Raw genomic sequence first — 22,834 nt, 5'->3', positions numbered from 1 at the left:
TCGTAACTTTTCTTCCAACGAGGAGGTAATAAAAGCTGTGGAGGTCTGGTTTGCAGAGCAAGAAGAAACATTTTTTTAAAGGTCTAGAGACGTTGCAGGTTCGCTGTAATAAGTGTATGCAATTAAGAGGAGAATATCTTGAGTAATAAAATATTTTGACATTGAAATTTTGTTTGGTTCTATAGTAGGCTAAGAATTTTTCAATATATCGTCGTATATCGGTCCCGAGAAATTCCAGGGAGCTTGGCGACGTAATGATACAATAATTAGTAGTTAAAATTTGATCTGGAGCAAGATTAGTCATTCACAACTTGTTGAAATCAACATTTTTATTATCTCCAATAAAATTTGAAAAAATTAAATGATTTTTATGAAATAAATCAACTGACTTTTTTATACAATTTTATTAGAGATAAAAATTTTGATTTTATTTTATCACGTCTCTCATTAAAACAAATAGTTGTTGAGATAACAAGTTGTGAATGATTAAACGTGCTCCAAATCAAATTTTAAATACAAATGTGGTCCGCCTGTCCGACATCATAAATATACTTATATTGAAAGAAAAGCCATACACCATCGTAACAGCAGTCTGTAGTCTCAACCACGCCCAAAGTAGAGGCAGGAGATACCTATACGGAAGAGATACCAATATCAGGAGGCATCAGGCAGGGCGAAGCCTCAGCATGGTATGCTACACCGACGATACAGCTATTTTCGCGGAAACGCAGGACGACCTACAGAGACAACTATACATATTCTGCCAGGTCAGCCAAGCGATGAATATAATATAATATTCAGGACAAAATAATCGAACAAGTCTCACAATTTAAATACCTGGGTATGGACCTGTCGAGTTATCTGGACCCAGTGAAAGACCTAAGAAGCCAGATCAACAATGCGACTGCCATATCAGGCTGCTTAAGGCATATAATATGGGCGAACGAATAAATGCGAAAGGATAGCAAGGTTAGGATCTAAAAGACTTGTATCAGGCCAATCATGACATGGGGTGCAAGACATCGTAAGATGGGGGAGACAAAGGAAAAGATACTGGTACGCCCACGTGAGAAGAATGGAAGAGAGTAGACTGCCACGCATCGTATTTGAAGGGAAACCAATAGGGAAAAGAGAGCCAGGACGACCACCTAAGAGATGGATGGACAGTTGGCAATCCACCTCCCAGGAACTGATACAGAGGAACCTGCAAAACTAACAGATCATGAGATCCTAAAAATGAATAAGAAGAAGAAGAACTGATTTCTTCAATCAATCACGACAAAATCCTTGTATAAGCTATTGAATAACCACAAACAATTTCATGTTTCAACTACACAAATCGTGCAGTGCAGAGTAACTCTTAATTTGTAGTTTGGCAGTGCATATTTTTCTACATTTACTAAAAACTTTCCTGGATATACTTTGTATGTAAAGTATGCAAACTTTGATGTGTTTTGCAATTGCAAATAAGCCACATGACATGACTATGTTTTTGATATGATTCTTTTGAGTCAAATTATTATAAAATATCCATTCTTCAATGGAATTAAATCTAGCGGTCAATGATCGGGTTTACTTGATTTATTGTTACATTTATTGCTTCTCTCTCTTGTAAAAGACATGTGAGATGAGTAATTAAATCTTTTATAGGAATTGAATTCTTTCATTGTAGAAAACAATGAACTCAAACAAAATCGCGTCCTTTTCAATATGTTCCCAGGAAAGCAATTGTTGAAATAGCATAATAAAATTTAAGGATTTTGGAATAACAGTTCCGCATACCATCAACTTGATTGTTTCGATTCCTTATTGTTTTCTATACGGAGTGTATCTTTTAGAGCCGTGAGAGAAGGCTTTCTCTACGAGATTGCTTCTAACATGTCAACGTTTTTCCTGAAAATCCATTATGTTCTAAAATAAGCATTCCAGTTAAAATTATATGGATCACGTAGATTATTTTTCTTGTTGCAAGTCTTGTCAATTTGCATGCGAAAAACTTATTCATTTTATGTTACTTTTAAAAAGGTATCTTATCCCAAAATTACATTCTCTTAAAGTCTTTAGCTTGAAGGTTTCATTATTCTCGAAAAATAACCATCCGTCAATGAGCAATAACTCAGTACTGTTGGTTGTTTTCATTAATTACATTTTTGTTCTAAATAATTTTTCGATGAAGAATCTTTTTGGGTTGCTTTTACAGATTCAATTGTTAATAACTCGCCACTATACAAGTTTTCAAGCAAAGTTTCTCAGAATTATGAATCTAGCGATTTTCTAGTTGCTTTTACCACTAGTGCACTTACAATCCGAATTTTCAACAAATGGGGTTGTTATGGGCGTTCCATCAATTGAATTTCCAATCTAAAGTATTATATTGTCATTTATGTTCATTTTTATCGAGAGCCAGCTCTTCTTAACCTCCAATCAAATTATCTCCTAGCCAGAAATCTTTCGTTTCAATGAAATTATGGAGGGATCCCATTTATCTGAAACCAGATACTCTAATTAAGTAAATTTTTATCACAAGCAATTGACAATTTGAAAGAACAGAATTCAAAAGAGCAGAATAATGCTAAAAAAGACCAATTATCTATCTTTAATTAGTTTTTTCTATTTTTTCTGAGCAGTTTCCATCAATCATTATGAGTTCTCTGGACTAGATTGGAATGCTATCTAAACGGCATGACTTGAAGATATAAATATAAATTTACCTAATCATATACAAAGTAAGAACAATTATTAAGTATACGGCAGAAATTCGTTCTTATACAGCTAAAGCAAAATAGTTGATAGAGATATCAGAAATGAGGTTACGCAGTAGATCAACTGGAAAAACCCTCCTGGATAAAGAGAGAGCAAGGGATATAACGTTAATGAATAGGTGCTACGTCAAAAAAGGATGGACCGAACATATGGGTAGGATAAACAATAGAAGAATCTTTCGATATCACCATAATTAAGTGCTTGAAAATGATGGTTCGACTATTCAGCAGTGCGAAAGGTAAAGTGACGATTGGGAAAAAACAAGCGAATCACCTAAAAAGAACGATTACCCAATGAAATTCCAAATAAATATCTTCTTGTTTTAAAAGAATCAAAAAGCGAACTAAAAAAATACTTTGAAATACCAACGAAACATTTACGCAATGACATATAATAAAATCCCACATTTTAATTTTGAATAGGAAATTTAAAATTTGATTTATGGTTGAATATACGTTAGTTTTAATTATTACATTTGTAAAGCCTCATCCTTTCACAATAAAGTTAATTACTTATTTATTTTCACAATTTATAATTACTCAATAAATTATAGTAAATTACTATGAATACGGTTTTAGTTCTACTAATTCTATTATAAATTTTTCCGCTGATAAAGCGCGCAAACAATACTATGAACGCTCTTGGAAGTGATCAACAGTATTACTAAAAGAATAAAGAATAAAGTTAATGTAAAATATTACCGTTTATAATGCTGCTTCATCGATTTGGTCACACCTATTATTGAATGCTCAATAAATTTTCATTCAAATCTTAATTGCCACGGAAGTTACCTTACGATTTGATAGCTATGATACAATTTAGTGACGTAGATTTATTGATTCTATCGGTACGATCATTCACTTACATTTATTATTTAATTTCACAGGGTGGGCAATAAATTTTTGCGGGTTGTACCCATTTAGCATAGGATGTGTATGAGATAGAAATCAAGGCTGGAGCAATCAAACGAGTGTGGGCAGACTCTAAATTGCTTACGAGCAAGCGTTTAGATACTTTGGCGATAGTTCCAACAACAAAATACAATGTTTTAGTTCTGTGAAAACCGTAAATTGAACAACAAGGCCTTTACATTCTCCAGAAGTGACAGTGACGGGAATAGCTTACTTTTTGAAAAAGCACTATTTGATTCAGTAACTCTAACATTGCAGAAGAAGCCAAAATGGATTTTTCAACTATCATTTTTAGAGTAACAACATTAGAACACAGATTTAGCAAGATGACGCAATCTTTCAGACATCGAGGTTTACCCGTAGTTTAACAAAATTTCAAAACAAATTGATCTCGCCCAGATGTCATATTCCATTGCCTTTCCGTAGTCTACACCTTTACCCAGTTTTTATGTTTTTTCTATCCACAGAGTCTACGTGAATAAACCAAGAACAATACTCCGATTAAAGCAGAACATTCGTCAAAAAATTGGTTACAGACCCAGCGCTTTTTTTTCAATGAACATTTGTTTGAATAGAATCTTTGTCTTATGGCCATTTCAAAGGTGCAAAAATTCATGGTTAGCTCTGTATATCAGAGCTTAGTATGAAAGGGAATACTGAAATGTTTCAAGAGGTTCGTAGAATATTTGAATCTAGATATGCAGTTCGTCGTATCCCTGGTACAGTAATCCAAAAAGAGAAAATATAAATGTGATTAGCGGATCAAAGCACCTTCTCAAAAGTAATCCCGTAAGAAGGAGAAACAAGGATAAAAAATTTCTTACATTTGGAGTCATTTTATAGTTAACATTTTCTAAAGGTTGTGAGGTTTACCGCTGCAGCTACGTTCACTATCCGCTAACCTCCACGGAGTAATGAAATGTAATTGAAAAAAAAACGACTAATGTTTAACGACAATTTATTGAAAAATGATGGCGATTAGTGGTTATAGTTTTTGATTGCGATATGCTATTGCTGGGTTTTCAATCAATGAGCGAATAAATCCACTTTCACAATTAAATAGTGTTTTATTCATTATACCAGATCTGTGAAAGAACATTTGGACGAACATTATCTAAACCGATAGACTGTGGTAGTACTAGCTACCAAGATATCCATAAATAATAATTTTAAACTTATATAATTAGAATAGATATCTGTATATGTGGAAAATTGGTTGTGAGGTTATGTTATCCATATTATGGAAAGTGGAACTGTTAATTTGAATGTATTGTAATAATAACAAATCTATGAATTAGGGGTATTTGTTTGCAATAAGATGTATTCACATTAGCTATCGATAATTTCATTATATAATAAAAATTATTTATTCTCTCTCCATATCTAAATAACTTAATCAAAAATAAGTAATAAGATTCAACCAGATTTGGGCAAATTTATTACAATTAGAGTACACATTTATTAGTCCAATAGTTGATTTATAAGTGTAGTCATTATTAACGCCAGAACATATTAAATTAGGAATTATTACAATAAAATGACAACGATAAGAATAAAAATTAAATATTAAAAATAAAATGAATGAAAAAAAAACTAATAATTCAAATTTCAGAGATATAAGGTGATATTTCAATAAACCTTACATACTTATAGGAAACTCTGCGTAGCGGTCAAAATCATCCTCATTTAGTTCCTGATGTTATTGAATAATGCCAATTTGTTTATGTCAAATTTTAGTATTCTCTTGTACATTCTATAGGATTTAAAGTATCATATTGTCAATATTACAATTTTTTGAGTTAAGACAATCTTTGAGCGGATGTGCTTTATTTCGTATTTTTTAACTGTAACCATAACAGATAATTCAAACGGAGTGTCATATGACGTCCACTATGTAATAATCAGTTTATTTAATAATTTATTACGGTTCTGTATGTAAATAAACCCTAATTTTTTTGAACATCAATTGGCCATCTTTTCTTTTAATCTAACATCATTTTTTCTTTTTAATTATATATTTAAAGAGTAGTTGATTCTTAACAGCTTGGCATTTAACGTTTAAAAGAACGAAATGACCTTAAACTCAAATGCAGTAGATCCAAAACAAAAACATAGTAAGTTATTAAAGAACACGGTACTATAATTCTGGAGTCGATATCTACATTCTTCTATAATAATAGTTTATTATGAAATCATCACGAGTCAAGTCACGTTTCACTTGTAAGTAAATTAATAAATTTGTTTTCTTTTACAGGTGTGGGAATGATACCAGTGAAAGAGTAAGTGAATTTTATTCGAATAATTTATTTGAAATAGAAAATTAAATATGATTGGGTACGATTTTTATTAGACAGCAAATTTTACGATACTAATGTTAAAGAAAAACTATTCTTTATTCGCGAATTTGCCTAACTTTAAATACGGTATCATCAGTTTTGCACACTTATCAAGAACCGATGAAATTATAGGAATTTAATGAATTCATACCATTATCTTTGCTAGCTTCACTAGAAACAGTGGCTGATTTACCGATTTGCATCCTGTAAGCTATTTATCTTTTGCCGCCTCTACTGTGCTCTGAAATTCGATGCTTTTGTTTGAGCTAAGGTTTCGTATAGGATTTTGATCATTTTCACGACAAAAAATTGTTGAAGGACATTATTTTATTACTCCTGTAAAAATTTCAAAACACCATGTGAACAATATTGGTTTTGAATTTTGTTAATTGAAATAATCATAAAATTTTTGTAAAATTTGCCGCCTATGGAAATCTGCCGTCCTAGGCTACAGCCTACTCAGCCTGCTGGTCAATCCACCACTGACTGGAAAAGCGAACTTTGGACTCTATTTATATATATTTAAATTATAACAATTTTGGAAATTTGTACTCTTATTCTTGCTGTGACCAAAAGGAAATTTTTGGACCCAATTTTTTGTCCTATTTCAACCATTTAATTGACATTTAGCAAGGACATCGTGTGACGAAATCTTTGGACTCGCTTTTTGCAACTCAAACTGATTATTCAAAATTTTGTATATTCACCAAGGATTAATAAAAATACAAAACTTCTGTAAATTTGAATCAATATCCTTGTCAGGATTACCATTATATTCTGTACCTTATCAAGGATCATGGATCAATAACAAAATCTTATGAATTTGTACTATTATCAGTTCCTGTATCACAAGGAAATCTTTAGATTCGATTTCTTGCACCCTTTTAACAGTTGGACATTTGATACATTCAGCAAAAACTCATGATGATACAATAATTTTATGAATTTGTACCATTATCCTTGACGGGTTATCAAGGAAGCATCTACCGAAATCTTTGGACTCGATTTTCTTACCCATGTTTAAAAGGATCACATCAATTGACCCTTGTTAGGTAAATTTATGGATTGAAAATATCTTGAAAATTCTATAACATAGCAGCGGTAAAATTAGCTTGGCCAGGTGGAGAAGCTGCTGCTTTTTTTGTATTGAATCAAACAACGTTTGTTCTGTTACAAATCGAGTTGAATATAAGCCAGTATTCAGCAATACTTGCCAAGGTAGTTCAAGAATGTGCACTGAAAGAAAATTTTCAATTAAAAACAACGATAGTAACGTTTTTCCTGTTAGATTATTTGAAAAATTGATGACAATAAGCCCAAAATATTAAAATAAACAGATTATTCCTAAGAATCAATCGCCACTGGAAATCCGAAATTAATTACTGGTATGATAATATACTCATTGGAAGAAAAATGATTCAAAATTGAAAAAAATAGTCTGCTGAAGCGATTGGCTTCAATACCAATGAAAAAAATTACTAATCACTCCAATAGATCGACCGCGATTAGTTGATTGGTCAAAAGTGGTGTACAAGAGCAAGAGTTTATGAAAATTACGGGTCACAACGATGCTAACTTAATAAAGCCACCCTATTTGGATAATGACGAAACACATCATAATCAAATTATTAACAGCATGCATATTGCAAATATTTCATCATCAGTTATGGAAACTAACAAGTCTGGATTTTCACTAAACTTTTCTAATTGTTCTTTTATTAATTGCATCTTCTCAAGCTTTTTTCTTTAGGTAATAAACCTCCACATACTTCGTTGGTCTGTTAAGCGAAAATATTCCGAAATCACATAAAAGCACATATTTCATTTCATCGTTAACAATAAAATTGTCTTCCGAAAATCAGAAAAGCGAGAAGCTAGAAGGACATTCACGTTAATGATTATATGAAAATAACTCTCCATATATATTTTACTGACAATGAGAAAAGCGACATGCCCTTATATTTCAGTTCATAGTTTTAATTATTGAAAGCAATTCCCAGATCATCCTAACTTTAGCTCAATAAAAAAACCTGTGAAACAAAAAGATAATTGTTTGCAGTACCTACAGAGAAGAGCGCGGGTAAAATAATCACTCACAACTGGTTATACCTAGATATATCGAGAACGCTATTTGCAGTCAATCCAATTTATCATATGATCTGCATTTTACTCATTATAATTGAAAACGATTGATTCGAGGCCAAGCAAACCAGTTCTACCTAAAGAAGATGCAAGTTTCAATCGTGTTGCTATGTCGTGTATTTTATTGAAACAAACTACCGAATTAGTTGAACGTATAATAAAGTGGCAGGTGAATATTGAAGTCATCAAAATTCTGTAGTTCATTTTGTTTTGTCGGGAATGATAATATTTTTTCTATTTGAATATTATACAGAAAAGGAGGCAGAGGAATGGTGAGCATTGAAGTATCTTATAACATCGCCAAGGAAGGACTCGCCAATTACCTGAAATTGCAGATTCAGGAAAAATATATGGGAATGGTGCAATGGTGTACCGGCAGCAAAACCAAAGAATCGTAGACAAAGAAGACGTGGTATATAAAGAACTTACAGAAGAGAACAGCCCAGTAGAACTTGAAACAAAAGTAATAAAGATAAAACAGACAATGAAATCAAAGCAAAAACAAAAATGAAGCTCAAAATATCTAAGACAAACCCATTGCTACAAATTATATGAAAGATAGAATAATTAACACTAACACATATCAAAATTACGAACATTTAACGAAACGCTTAACGAAAATTCTCAATAATATGGGACATAGAAATAAAAAGCAAACAAATTAGACCTCATAATAAAGGCTAAGAAAAGAAAACAGTGTCTATTGATAAAAGTAGCGATCCTATCGGACTACAACATATCTAACACAAGTAGCAGAGAAGTTACGTAAATAAAAAGACGTGCAGATCGGAATACAGAGGATGTGGAATCTCAAAATGAAAGTAATACCTATCATCATAGGAGCAATTGGGCTAATATTCCATCTTACTTCCAACATTAACAAGGGATTCTCAGGATAGCACAACCTTCTACAAATGCAGAAAAACTCAGCATACGTAATACGGAAATTGCTATGAAAAAAATATAAAGTACATCAAAATAACTAACCCTAGGTGCGAAGAAGTTACGAGACCTAAAAAACCTCGGCACAGCTAAGTGGAAATAAACAAAAATAATAATGTAACTTTATTTACAAGTAATTGTTTTCAATTAAGAAATGAGTATATATATATATATATATATATATATATATATATATATATATATATATATATATATATATATATATATATAAGCATGTCTGTACAATAAACGGAAACGATGCTAAATAGAAAATGTTATATATTCTGGAGAGCAATTTAAAGTTTTTTTGACAATTTTCTTATTGCATTGTTATTGCATTATATAAATTTCAATCGTTATTCTGGGTCAAGAGTATAATGTTTGTGGCAAAAACTGGGAAAAATGTAGCGGACTTGACATTCAGCTTAGTCCATCAGCTTTAAAATTATATTACGGCAAAACACATAAAGCGCCGAAGCATTTTTTAATTGTTTTATTCGAAAGTAATAATTTTTTTTTTATTACACACGGAGACAAAAAAGTTATTATAATACATTGGAGTAACTCTTGAAAAATTGAAATTCCAGCTTAAAATTATTTCGAGAAATGAAAAAAAAAATAAGTTGAAGCCAAAAACATTTCAAATATATTAAATTTAGGTTCGTCATGCAAGATACCCCTAGTGGCTTTCATTCCTCCTTGCCATTGCCATGAGGAAGGATTTAAAATTCAGCGAATTCGTGGGACGGCTTTGAATTGTTTTTTATAAATGGCGTACGCGCCTTTGATGAGTTTTTTATTATAGAAGGTGGTTTACTACAGTATTCCTTTAAAATAATTTTTAGGAAAGTCTATTTATTTATTTCATGTGTTTCTTTTTATTCTAGAACTTTGTAGAATTTTATTTGTGGTATATAAATAAGTTTATGTAGCGCAGTTAGTTAGTTTTAAATAAGTCGTAGTAAAAACAGCGAATTATATTATAAGTAAATTATTATAAGTTGCGTGTGTTAAATAGCGTGTGAATAAATTAAGAACGTAAGAGACAGTGCTTATTAATTTACCCCACGAATATAAAGAGTGTGAATAAAACGAAAAATGTTACATTACTATTAAAATCCTCATTTTCATCGGATTTTTTCCATAAAAAAGGTGCAGTTTGACCATCACAGAAGTTTTTAAAGTCCTTATTTCCATATTGACCACGTCTCGTTTAATTACGAAATGATCGACGTCCGCTTCTAAGTTTTCCAATAACTTGTGTTGTATGTGGGTTTGTTTGTTTGTTCGTAGCTCTCCTTTGTGACTATTAGTAAATTTCATAACTTAAATTGCATGCGTTAGCTGAGCGGGCTAATGCGTCAACCTCCGGATTCGCCGGTCGTGGGCTCAAATCCCGTTATCGATGTATAAAAAATTTTTTCTTAGAAATTTAGACTGTAAATTTTCTCCTTGAATCGACACAAATTTAACTACTGTCTGCCCCCTGTTTCAACGGAGGCATACTACCTGCATCAGTATTACTTTAGGATTTAACATCTCAAATTTTATTATGTTGTTTGAGTATGAGTTTGGATTTGTGCACCCTCGGTTGGAGATTTACAATAATAACGATTAAAATTTAGACAAAAATTTTATTTTTGACAAACTAAATAAATATAGTTTAAAATAACAAAAAAAAAACGGTTTCTCAACATATGAAACAACAAATAAAAAGTGAAAAATAAATATAGTGTGAAAAACCCAAGAAACACGCTTTTAAAACACATGAAACTAAAAAATTAGAAACAATTTTTAAAATAAGCTTAAAACAATAAAATTATTATAACTTTTTAGTTCGTTGTGCTTTAAAAGCGTGCTTGTTAGCTTTTATACTACATTAATTTTTTCCACTTTTAATTCGTAAGTACAGACAGATTTTAATTATGTCAGTTGCACACAAATTGCAATAAGCAAAAAGTCGTCGCGACTCGCCATTTTTAAGCTGTTTAGTATTGAATTTTCAAATCATGAGTCCAAAGCTTAAACGAGTAAAAACTTTGAGAGTTATGTAATTCAGGTGAAGGTAAATCAAATGTATACCTCTTAGTAGCGTCTGCCAAATGTTTTCCATAATCGTCCTTCAAGGTTATTCTTTCTTTAATAATAGATACCGTCTGAAATTGCAAGTATACTTAGCGTCAGTAGTCTCATTTCGCAACTACTTCTACTCATATCTCATCAGAAACTCGTCAGAAAATGACTGAAATGCAAGTAAATTTAAGTCATCAGATCACTGCGTATGTCTTGTTCATATCAGCGAAAGGCAGCTCGAAGATTAGTGCTCATACCTTGGGAGGCTGGAAAAAAACTCCAGAGAAATAGTCTCCTATATCTTGGAAGCAGAACAATGAAATGGAAAGACATCCACATAATATCTTTTTAGGTATAGGTACAGAGCGGCTAAAAAATCCAAATAAGAACCAAGCCTCAATCAGCAACTCATAGAGCTAGCTGTTTATTCACTAAAATAGACTTGAACTTCTGCGAAATTGTGCGAAAATTACAGTTGTTGTTGTTATGTGATTTTCTCAAAATCTGAAAAATATATTATGTTCAAAATAAAATTGATAACTATATTATAAAGTGAACTACAAGAAAACAGATTACAAGATGTGTCTTATACATTAGATCGTTACTAGTTGCATTGGTTCCATTAAATAGAACGATTTCATATATTTTTCTAAAATATTTGAATACTGTTACATCAATCATATACGGGTGGACGGAATATTGACGTCAAAAAAAAACAGGTCCCTCGTGTCATGGGGTAATCGAATCCCCCCATCTGCGATTTTTCAAGTTATGAATTTTTTTATAAAATTTTAAGTATTTTCGACTTGACAATCTTAAAAATAATCTACAAAAAAAGTATTGGACTTTTCTGATACTTTTTTTTGTTACTAAATCGTCGTAATACGTAAAATAACCAGCTTCGTAACTTTGATAAAAATTATGGAAATATTGGTCTCAAGAGAAAAAGGTGGTTGATTTATGATCTAAATTTTCAAATTTAAATTAAAAATCTAAACAGGCTACTTCGTGGTTTCTTAGTAGGATTAAAAAGTGCCCCAACACTCAGCTTTTAGAATCATCAATAAACAATATTACTTAACAGTCGACTTTTGTTAGAATTAGACAGCAAAGGGGAAAAAATCAAACAATTGGTTTAAAATAAATTCTTCCCATTTTATGATTTTTTTGATCAAGTTATGATATAAAATTCTGCAAAGTAATAAAAACTAGCTTTAGAGGTTGGTCGGTCAAGAAAAGTTTTAGGTAAGAAAAAGGTATGGCAATAAAAAAATTTAAGGTAAGTTTCCAAAGTGGCCACTTCCAGCCGCAATGCACTTTCTATACCTTGAGACCAACATTTCCATAATTTTTATCAATGTTAAGAAGCTGGTTATTTTACGTATAATAATACTATTCACGACGATTTAGTTACAAAAAAAATATCAGAAAAGTCTAATACTTTTTTTGTAGATTATTTTTAAGATGGTCAAGTCGAAAATTCTCAAAACTTTATAAAAAAACTTGAAAACCGTGAAAAATCGCAGAACATACATAGGGGTGATTCGAATACCCCATGACACGAGGGACCTTGTAAAGTTAATATGGTTTCAAATGGTTTCTGTTAAATGAAATTTATAGAAAGATGGAAATACAAACTACGACCCTACTCATTATCTTAATATTGTTTCAGAAAAAGAACTGACGTATTGAGTTGGCAAATAATTGCAGATACGAACTTTTCTTCTTCAAGATCCTCGCCGCAATTTATTGACAAACCTAGAGATGTTCGCGTTAACATTATAGTAGCTCCTAGATCCAAACTAGGATGTGGGTAAGTTTGATATACTTCTTTGGGAATTTAATATTTTTTATATTATTTCATATTTCATCAAAAATACGAGAAATAATAGTTCTGGAATGTAGTTTGAAAGAGAGAGTCTGACTTATTCATGTGATTAATGATCTTAACAAGCTAAATGTTATTCTTCAATCTCCTCATTTTTTTTTTATTTAAAGTTTCTTCCATCATGACTTTCTTCCTATATTGAAATATGTTACAACTCTTTTTGGAGTTTCATCTGAACGACCGTGTCATCATTGATCTATGATGCAATTTCATCAGCAGTTTATGTTCTCTCTAATCTCGCTTACGATCAGGGTCAGATTGTAGATGTAATGTAAAGTGGTTCCTCGGACTAATAGATACAATATAATCTTTAAAATCCGAATACAAATTTTCAAAACCTATTTTAATCGATTGAAATGTTTTAGGATCTGTAAAGGACCAGAATGGAAACCTGGGATATTTGTACAATTCACGAAAGAAGGAGGTATAGCTCGGGAAGCTGGTTTACGACCAGGAGATCAGATCGTGCAATGCAATAATGTGGATTTTTCTGATATACCTTTTAATGAGGTGAGTAGATACAAGTTAACTTTAAAATAGGCGTGATCTCATAATTAACTATTCAACCGTTAAAGGCAGTAAAGAAAAATCTATTTTAGAAGAAGATATTCAGAAATATCACATAGTACTCACATAAACTTAGATAATATTAAAAATTTCAATGAAACAATAATATAAATTACTGCAATCGGCTATTTTAATCAAGTTGCAAGTCTCTTTCTACATTTGCAACAACTATTTTGAAATGATTCTTTTTGCCTATTCGCTTTCCATTGGCAGTTTTCAAATAAAAACAATCCTATGACATATTTGACAATATCTTATTTTTCATATTGATAATTTTCATTTTTTATTAGACATGTTTCTTAACAACACGACAGATGAATCTTTCAATAAATTAAAATAAATCCACTAAGATCGCTACGAAAAGACACTGTAAAGCACAAATTTGTCAAGAGTGTGTAATAAATAGGCCATAAAAGAATTGTTTTGTGCTGTAGTTTCAATTTCTACCACATCTTGCTTGAAATGATATTTTTTGTAGATTCCTAAAAATAAATTGGAGATTTCTTGATACATACCAACATACTAGATGTTGGCGAGCTAATATTTTGGTTCTTCATTTCTTTTATATATTACTTAAATCATTTTTAAATAATAAAAAAGGTGTTAAGATGAATTTTCAAAAGAAATTTTGTCGCATGCGGCATGAAAATAATTTTGGAACATTCTCAAATATTCTTAGAATATATTGATTGAACTAATCATATGGAATATCGGTAAAACCATATACATACTAATCTGAACTCATATTTTGTTTTAGGCTGTAAACATAATGAAAACTTCACGTCAACTAGATCTGTTGATCAGAAAAGCAGCAGCCTCAGAATTATTTCCTGGTGAATCTAGTGGTTATAATAGTTCAGCTAGTTCAGTTACTGAAGATCAAAGTTCTTCTTGGGGAGACCCGAAACGGTTGTCTATAGTCAAAGAGGAAAATCAAAATGTAGAAGACAGATTGAATCAAAGAGGTAATATATCAGAGAGAACTGAATAGAATGTTTTTAATTCCTGTTACATTGTTTCGAATAAACAAGGTTTTCAAAAATTATGTTTCTTTCTTTCTATTGTCAATAATTGAAATTTTTACAGGTTCAACTAATAAAAACTGGAATTTACCAGAATGGGAAGAGGAAAGGGAAGATCAAAATATTTATAAACCAACAATAATCAGCTTATCAGATAACGGAACTACTATAGAAAACAATGGACACGAATACATGGCTAATAACTATGAAACCAACGTATCCACTCAAGATAATAAAGTAAGTAAAAGAAACGAATACAATTATTGATAATTGATATTTCTTGAAACTCGATAAGATTTAATTCTTGTACTTTTAAAGGTTCCAGAACGCAGAGACAGCAAAATAGTAGTGGAAGTCCATAGAACTGATGAAGATGATCAGTCTAATGGAATGAACAAACTTACCAAAAGTTCTTCCAGCTGCAGCCTTGCAAGTAAAGCTAGTTTTGCTAGCGCCGCGAGCAGTAGTCTTTCTTCAGCTATATCTTTGGAGATTAAGAGAAGATCCGAAGTAAGTCAATATTAATTTCATATTTCATGACGAGCGTTTCAGAAATACAGCAAATATGTTGGGAGTATACGGGGTGAACAGTTTTCAAGACATCTTGATTGTTACTCCTAAAACAATCGACTATAACGGATTATTGGTACTTTGTTGTCTAATTTTTAAAACCCATTCTAATTAGTGACATTTTTGGTTGTATACAATCTTTGCTTTGGCATTTGAGACATTTTCGTAATACGTTGACAAGCTTATTTCTAGCACTATGGTCAATTTTTTTTATAATCCCAATTTTTCAGCAATTTATGATTTGTAATTAGCATCCCTAAAGTTAAAGCCACCAAATCTTCTTAAATACGAGGACTACTCTATATATTTTGAGGTACTACGAAATTATTGTTACCTACAGCTGACAATACTGCATTTTGAAATACCACTGAATTTAAGTAGCAACTTTGAGTAGTTGAAACGCTTCACTCACAAAATAAAAAGTGGTACATTGGCCATCAAAATGCATAACTGCAACAGTCACCTATCAAGAGATTGAGACAATTCTTGGTGAACGGTGAATTCTATTTTAAATGATCATCTTTATGTGATACAAATTGTTACCTGTTGGGAGCCACATACGCTTAACGACGCAATAGGCAAGTCAAAGAATAACAAGCGCACCAGTGGCGAAACACCATTTAGTAGTAATTATTTTGAACTACAGCCCAATAGCCAAAGCAATTTATCAATGCACCAAGATTTTAAATCGTGAAAGCTTCGGCTACGAATATTAATTGATGTAGGTGGTGATTACTTTGTACATAAGTTAAATCATTTTTTAAAAAGCCGTGCAGTAAATATATAGCACTACCCTCGTATTTATGAAGTTATAATATTTATTCAAATAGAGTAGTTCTTTTCAGAAAGAAAGAAAAACCAGAACTTATTACGTCTCTCCCTCTAGATCAAATTGATTTGTGCATAAAAAACTGACGAACCTAATTCTCTTTTTCCTAAAATGTGAATGTAATAGTCGTTAATCTAGCCTATGACAAAGTGTCAATGAGCAATACAAGTTTTCAGTATATCTGAATAATGGGTAGTCCAAGGAACCAATTAAAAATCAAATACAAGATAAGTCCAAGAGACTAATACCTCCCCAATGTCAATATCAATGTTAGTGCTGTTAGCAGTGAGTCCCGATTCTTCATACATCAAATATGTAGTAGTAATTGTAATTATTTCTTTCTTTCTATTCGCCTCCTGGTATCAGCATCGTTGCCACATTGTTTAAGATTATTTGTCTTTTATGAAGTATTTAATAAAGTGTTTCAATCTAATGGACAGTTAGATTTAGCATTTATATTTTATGTATATCTCTGGATATTTCAACGGGAAACCGTACAATTTATTATCTGTATTTTCTGTTTCCAGCCGATGCTTGATATACATCTTTATATAACTCAGACATTTTTTTCTTAAACCTCTGATATTTTTTAAAATGTAATGAAAACAATTAGTTGATGCTTAACTGATTGTCTTTTGAAAATTATTATTGTATGAGCCACAAGTGAGTGAAAGAAGGCAACTTTGGATTCATATAAACCATCGGTTTATAGACCCTCGTTTCCAGATTGTGTTAAGGAATTGGAAAAAGCTGTAGCTTTGTTTTATATCAAAATATATATTCTCAAGGTCGTATCGGTAATAACAAGTTTGCACAAAATTCATGTTAATTTTCTTCCCTAGCCGAGAAATGATTCTAAGAATTGATTTACAAATCTATCCTGACACTTTAAAGTAACTTATATAGAAAATTCGAGAATTTTATTATATTATTTTTGAGACTATTAGTTCTAGCTCTTCTCCTCGAACTTTTCTCTCTCTAAGCATGGTTATTAGAATTTTCCTTTCCCATCGCTCTCCATTTGAGTGAATACCCATATTATACAAACGTAGGTTGCCACAGATTTGATTAGCGCTTCATATATTTATTATCTTTTATTATTATGGCTTTGAGGTTATGTAGTATATGCAACGCTTTAGCTATACGAGGTCTGGCTATTAAATAACGAGACTGGTTACAAAAAAGGGTTTTTTTATAAAAATTATTCTACATTCGAATGCCCTCCTCCAATATACTCCGCTCTCCTCGCCAAACACCTTTCCATACATTTTTTCCATCGATCTTCTTTGGTGAGCGGCTTTTAGGAACTCTGCTATTTTTTGCTTTACCCACCCTTTACTCTGAACAGACCCGTTGACGTTAGAGCTTTTGGCCAGAAGTCAGATTTTTTGGCACCAACTTTTGTCATGTGTAACATGTAGACAAGATATCTAGATACCCAACGCACTACTCGTTTTTTACGCCACCCGTCTAGGGCGCCCTCTAGACATGCAGTCTCGTTATTTAATAGCCAAACCTCGTAGTTCTAGTAGTGAAAATACTCCTACTTCTTTTGTTTAACCTTGATTCTTAATAATTTATAAGTTCGAAGTTTCACTTTTCTTTATCCTTGTAACTGTTCGAAAATATTTTTTTCAGCTCTAAATTGCAAAGTATTATGGACAGGATCTATGACGTCATAATTTGTTGTATGCATTCCAGTGAAATTCCTACTAGTCTTATCAGCTTTGTTGCTTTATAACAAATACGTATAACTGAAATGTTTATAATATTATTTTACTCTACTTCAGTTGTTTTTAACATATATAATAGTAGCTGTCATTAATTTTTTCAGAAAAAAGCAATGAAAGTCCCCGAAGAAACATCTATTGAAGAGCAAATACAAAAAAAGAAATTATTAAGAGGATTTAGCTCGGATCAACAATTTCAGCATGACAAATTGATGAACGAGTTCAAACAGGCTCACCAGAAAATGTTCAAGTCACCTAGTCTTGATGGTACAAAAACTGTGGCATTAGGAAAAGATACCTTGGTAAGGACTTGGTAATTGACGTATTTTTATATCTACAATTAATATGTGGATTATATTGGACGTATTCCAGCAATTTTTATTTTTATTTTACAACCTATGACTTGAACTTATTAATCACTTGAAACACACATGTATTTTTGAAAAATTCTCTATAACAATCCTGTTAAGGAGTTATGTCTATCCAGCATTTCATTAAATGTCCTTTTTTATTCAGAAAATTCATTTTAGAATATAATTAGGACAACAGAAAATTTGATATCACGCTCGTTTTCGATAATTTTGGAACCTCTTTAGAGTAAAACTTTTTTTCAAATCATAATGTTCAAAAATAAAATCTGTAACGTGGAAGTTTTTCAATGTTTCGTTAGGAATCTTCCTCATTATCATATTATTTTCTAATAGAAACGAAAATTGTTTTTTTTTTCAGGAGCGCTTGGCACATAAGGAGCTCTCTCAAAAACTCTCAGACCGTTTGCTCAATTTAGCCAATAATGAAAATAATAGAAATTCAGAAGTTGTTTCAACACCTCCTCCGCCGCCACCAGTAAGTATTTCTACGTTCTTGCTGGATTTTATGTATAGAATAAAAGATAGATTAGATATTTTGAAGTAAGAACTTGTTTGAACATACTAGGAAAATTGTGGTAACTATTATTGGTGGTAACACAAACTAAATTACCAATTGAAAGTTTTAAATTTTGATTTATTGACACGTCAAATATAAAATAATTTCAAGTTTTTCCTGAAAATACAAGAAAATGGGCGAAGAACTCAGTGAAGAGTTCACTTGCACACCTCCAGGAATACGGCAGAGTGGCAACAGGAGCAATAAATAATTTTCTTCCAAAAATGTCCCGCATCGTTTACGAAAAAGATTATACGAAATTTCGATTGCTTTTGATTGATTGATTTTGAAATTCTAAGTAAAGATAAAAAATCACCCACCGTGGAGTCGAAATATTCGCAGTTAAAGGTCTGCTTGTGTCTAGATAAACATGTTGATATGTTATACAAATCTTAACTGAAATTATGAGGTTATGTTCAAAGCTTTCGACTTTTGTTGGTCGCTGACTCATTGCAAGTTACCTCTACTACCTACAAAGTTTCTATTTCTGTCCAAATTATTATATTTTTGATGATTTGGTGATTATTCCATTTCGTTGAAGAGATCATCAAATGTTTAGATAGAAGGCATTGATGAGTTGTACACCACTGTATTTGTGAACATTGACGTTTGTTACTACGAAGCCAATGGTAGTTTAGGAATTGCTGAGTAAGTTGTTGATGTTGAACGTTTAAAATAAACAAATTTGTGTAAAAAATCACCCATTGATGGCTTGCGTCAGTGATTAATGTCACGAAGATCGTACAAAATAGGTTATCATTCCGTTATTAATGCTATGTGCGCCCAAGATGATCTGATGAACTTACAAACTTACAAACAGATAGAGGCGTCTCCTAGGATATCGTAGACTGCAATACAATCGTCTTTGCATGAACATTTAGGTATGAGGAAGATATGTTTCAGATGGATAATAAAATTAATAGTCACCTGAATATTTGAAGGTGAAAACATCAAATCAATTTCTGTTCTGTTCTATTTGTGGAAAATTGAAAGACAACCTTCATACTATGCAAATTTATTGTGATAAAAAACTCTACATTTGACTACAATAAAAGTGTTTCATTAAGACAATTCTCCAACTTACAAATCGATTATTGGCATTGTGAAACTTAATGAATTGGAAATTGCAACTTCATAACAATTATTCGCCAGATTCCGTCCTCTTATAGTTCGTTTGAGTAGCAGGACAATTCTCATTATAAAAGAGAACAACTGAACAAAACTTGGAAGTGTACCTAGAGAACTGAAAGATGAAAAATAAATATATTTTTTTCTATAATGTTTGCATTATCTTTGTTGGGATCATGTTCTATACAATCAATTGTTTCATCATATCTAATTTATCTACCCTATCTAATTGAATTGTATATATTTAACATGCAACCAAATTCTTGAATGATGTTATTTTATTACAAAAATATTTTTATATTCATTGTTTCGCACATTATCATTGGATCTAATTAATAATGAAACGAATGTGATTTACAGCCTCCAATGGAGAATTTCTCGTCCACGCCAACGGATCCACCTACCATCGTTTCCAGTACCCCCAAAACTACTAATACGAAACCGAAGGCTCCTCCAGTTCCAATAAAACGATCAGTACTCTCAAGCTATCAACCACCACCTTGCCCAACTCCAGATTACGATACATTAAGCTTATCTTCAACATCTTCCACTCTAAAACCACATCATGTTAATGATTGCGTTGAAATGGACTCTTTGGATTCCTATAAAATGAAAAATCCGAATAATGTGAAACCGAAAGCTCCAAATATTTATTTTAAAAAGAGGGATGTCTGTGCTAATCTTTCGAATGGGTCCTCAACATCAATCGGTGGACAAGAGAGACCAAAGTCGGTAAATGTTAGTATTGGAGAATATACCGGCACTAGAAGTCCCCCAGGACGGTTAGATTTCTTGAAAAATGGTACATTGGGACGAAACAGTGGTGGAGCCAATCCAGGAAATTTAGCCATGGAATTAACGCAGACGCTGAACAAATCTAATTTAAGGAAAAGAACAGAATCTATGGTGAGGATCAATATATCAATTTTTTGTTGATTTTTTACTAATTATCATTTCAAAAATTTGTATGTACATACATCCAACATTACTAGCGATTTATTCAATTAGAATAATTCTTAGTAATAATACTTGTTCCAGGATGATCTTTTAAGTTCCCCTCAAATAAGACCCCAAAGTAACGGCACAGTTAGGATAGCTGTAAGTAATTTAGCAAGAGGATTCGCAAAGTCTACTAATAACTTAACTGAAGACCTTGATGCTAATCTGAAATCTGAAAACAGAATAATGATCAACGTAAATCAGGATAAATCAAAAGGGATTGACAGATACATGGGAAATACCTATGGTAAATATAAAAGTTTAAAAGTATAAAGTTTAAAATTATGGGTACCTGAACAAGAGAAAGAATCGACAATATTTACTTGCTGTAATTTACTATATGTTCGCCATAATCCTATTCTTGTGATTTATGACATTAGCAAATTAGTTTTGTTGAGTTTCCTTGTATAATCCTAGATTTCAATGTCATTTATGGCTTTATTTTGATGAAGCTTGGAAAATAAATTTAAAGTATAATTATCTCACGAAGTTTGTTGTACATCGATAACAAGCTATGATTAGAATTGTTAATGGTCACATTAGTTATCTGCTTCTTGTCAAATATTTGAACAGTAACAAAATAATTGGTTTAATATTTGTATTTTGTTTTAGGTTGATTGATTCAACTTCTTGGTGATGTACCAAATACCAAGTGCAAATATTAGAATAGTTTCGTAATTTAGTGAATTTTCTTTATGACACATTCTTGTTATTTTTATATAATTTATAAATATTTACCTACGTGTCTATTTCGTACTGTTATTTCTTGTAAGTGGAAATAAATTAATATTACCAGTATTGTTTTATTTATTTATGACTTATTTCAATACACTCCAATTGAACCTCACAATTATCCCCTTCCTATTTAAAAAAAAAACTATTGATTAATTTACATAATTCCCGGACCAAGATTTCGTTACTAGCTTTTGTATAGTTTACTCTTATTCTACCTACTCTTCTCAGACATACTTATTCATATAACGGCTGTTAACGTGTTCACTTTAAAAATATTTACCAGTCAGTCAAAAATATGTTTGACGTTTAGTTGAAGAGTACCTTTCGGGAAACCAAGCAAAGAACCTTTGGTGTTTTTTGATAGAAATGAGATGAAGTATTGCTCTGCACAGACACTTTTAAAGTATTTATTTCCGGTGTTATTTCAAAATATGCGACTTTCTTTATGCCTTTCATATGATTATTCAAGACTTTAGATATATCTTTGGAAAAATGTTTATTTACAACCATATTATGGAGGGTAGAGGTAAGGACAACCATCTGGTATGGGGGATTAGTTGGAAAAAGTGTCCAGTTGTAAACAGCAAATTATAATACTAAGTCTCGCCAAAATAGCGTTAGTGTAGCAAGTGGAAATTATATGAATTTAGCAGTTATATATTTTATGTACCGGGTGTCCCAATAAGAATGGCTATACATATAACACATTGACAAACATTTTAATACTTATTTAATGGTAAACAATAAAAACCATCAATGAACTAAAATACAACAAACTACTTATTGAAATTAATTGTTAAATTTCAATTAATATAAGCGTTTATAGAAATATTTAGGCTAGTCTATCTCTTTGGTCGACAAATTACTTTGCTTTTGAATGGGAATTTGAATTTTTTGGGAAAAATTAGTTATTGTCTTGTGCCCAGTTGGTTGATTTCTTACTATTCCTCCTCTAAGCTCAACAAAAAAATCTATCAATTTCTCTGTTTTCTCTAATACATGTAGTCTCGAATTACCTTCGCCCATACTGGATCAGTAATGAAAAATGTGTCTTGGAATCTGGAATTTCAACTTAACTCAAAATTTTATCTAAAAAGCAACATCGAAAATTTTCATTTTCACTAATTCGTCCGTCCGACAAGCTCAAGATACACTTATTATTAATGAGACCTGAAACAATGAAAGAAACATAATACCATAACTGTGCACTTGTATAAGCACACAGAAATTCATTTGGACCTGAACTCCACATTTTGTCGTTTTAGGAAGGCT

The 22,834-nt window shown here is 31.6% G+C and overlaps 1 protein-coding gene across 3 annotated transcripts in view; it reads left to right on the top strand.

The window, feature by feature from the left end:
• The window catches only part of LOC130452801 (harmonin), an 89,968-nt gene extending 68,299 nt beyond the window's left edge, over window positions 1-21,669 (top strand). For all 3 annotated transcript variants that reach the window (XM_056792257.1, XM_056792256.1, XM_056792258.1), the window contains exons 4-14: window positions 5,929-5,953; window positions 12,840-12,980; window positions 13,421-13,565; window positions 14,380-14,587; window positions 14,709-14,881; window positions 14,963-15,154; window positions 17,878-18,075; window positions 18,503-18,619; window positions 20,189-20,734; window positions 20,867-21,074; window positions 21,440-21,669. In XM_056792257.1, the coding sequence (XP_056648235.1) occupies window positions 5,929-5,953; window positions 12,840-12,980; window positions 13,421-13,565; window positions 14,380-14,587; window positions 14,709-14,881; window positions 14,963-15,154; window positions 17,878-18,075; window positions 18,503-18,619; window positions 20,189-20,734; window positions 20,867-21,074; window positions 21,440-21,444 (1,958 nt within the window). In that variant the 3' untranslated portion in view covers window positions 21,445-21,669. The remainder of the gene's footprint in view (window positions 1-5,928; window positions 5,954-12,839; window positions 12,981-13,420; window positions 13,566-14,379; window positions 14,588-14,708; window positions 14,882-14,962; window positions 15,155-17,877; window positions 18,076-18,502; window positions 18,620-20,188; window positions 20,735-20,866; window positions 21,075-21,439) is intronic.
• Window positions 21,670-22,834: the final 1,165 nt, after the last annotated feature.

The sequence above is a fragment of the Diorhabda sublineata genome, chromosome 2, assembly GCF_026230105.1.
Source record: "Diorhabda sublineata isolate icDioSubl1.1 chromosome 2, icDioSubl1.1, whole genome shotgun sequence".
Taxonomy (NCBI): domain Eukaryota; kingdom Metazoa; phylum Arthropoda; class Insecta; order Coleoptera; family Chrysomelidae; genus Diorhabda; species Diorhabda sublineata.
The sequence above is the reverse complement of the archived record's forward strand: the minus strand, read 5'-3'. Positions and strand labels throughout refer to the sequence as shown.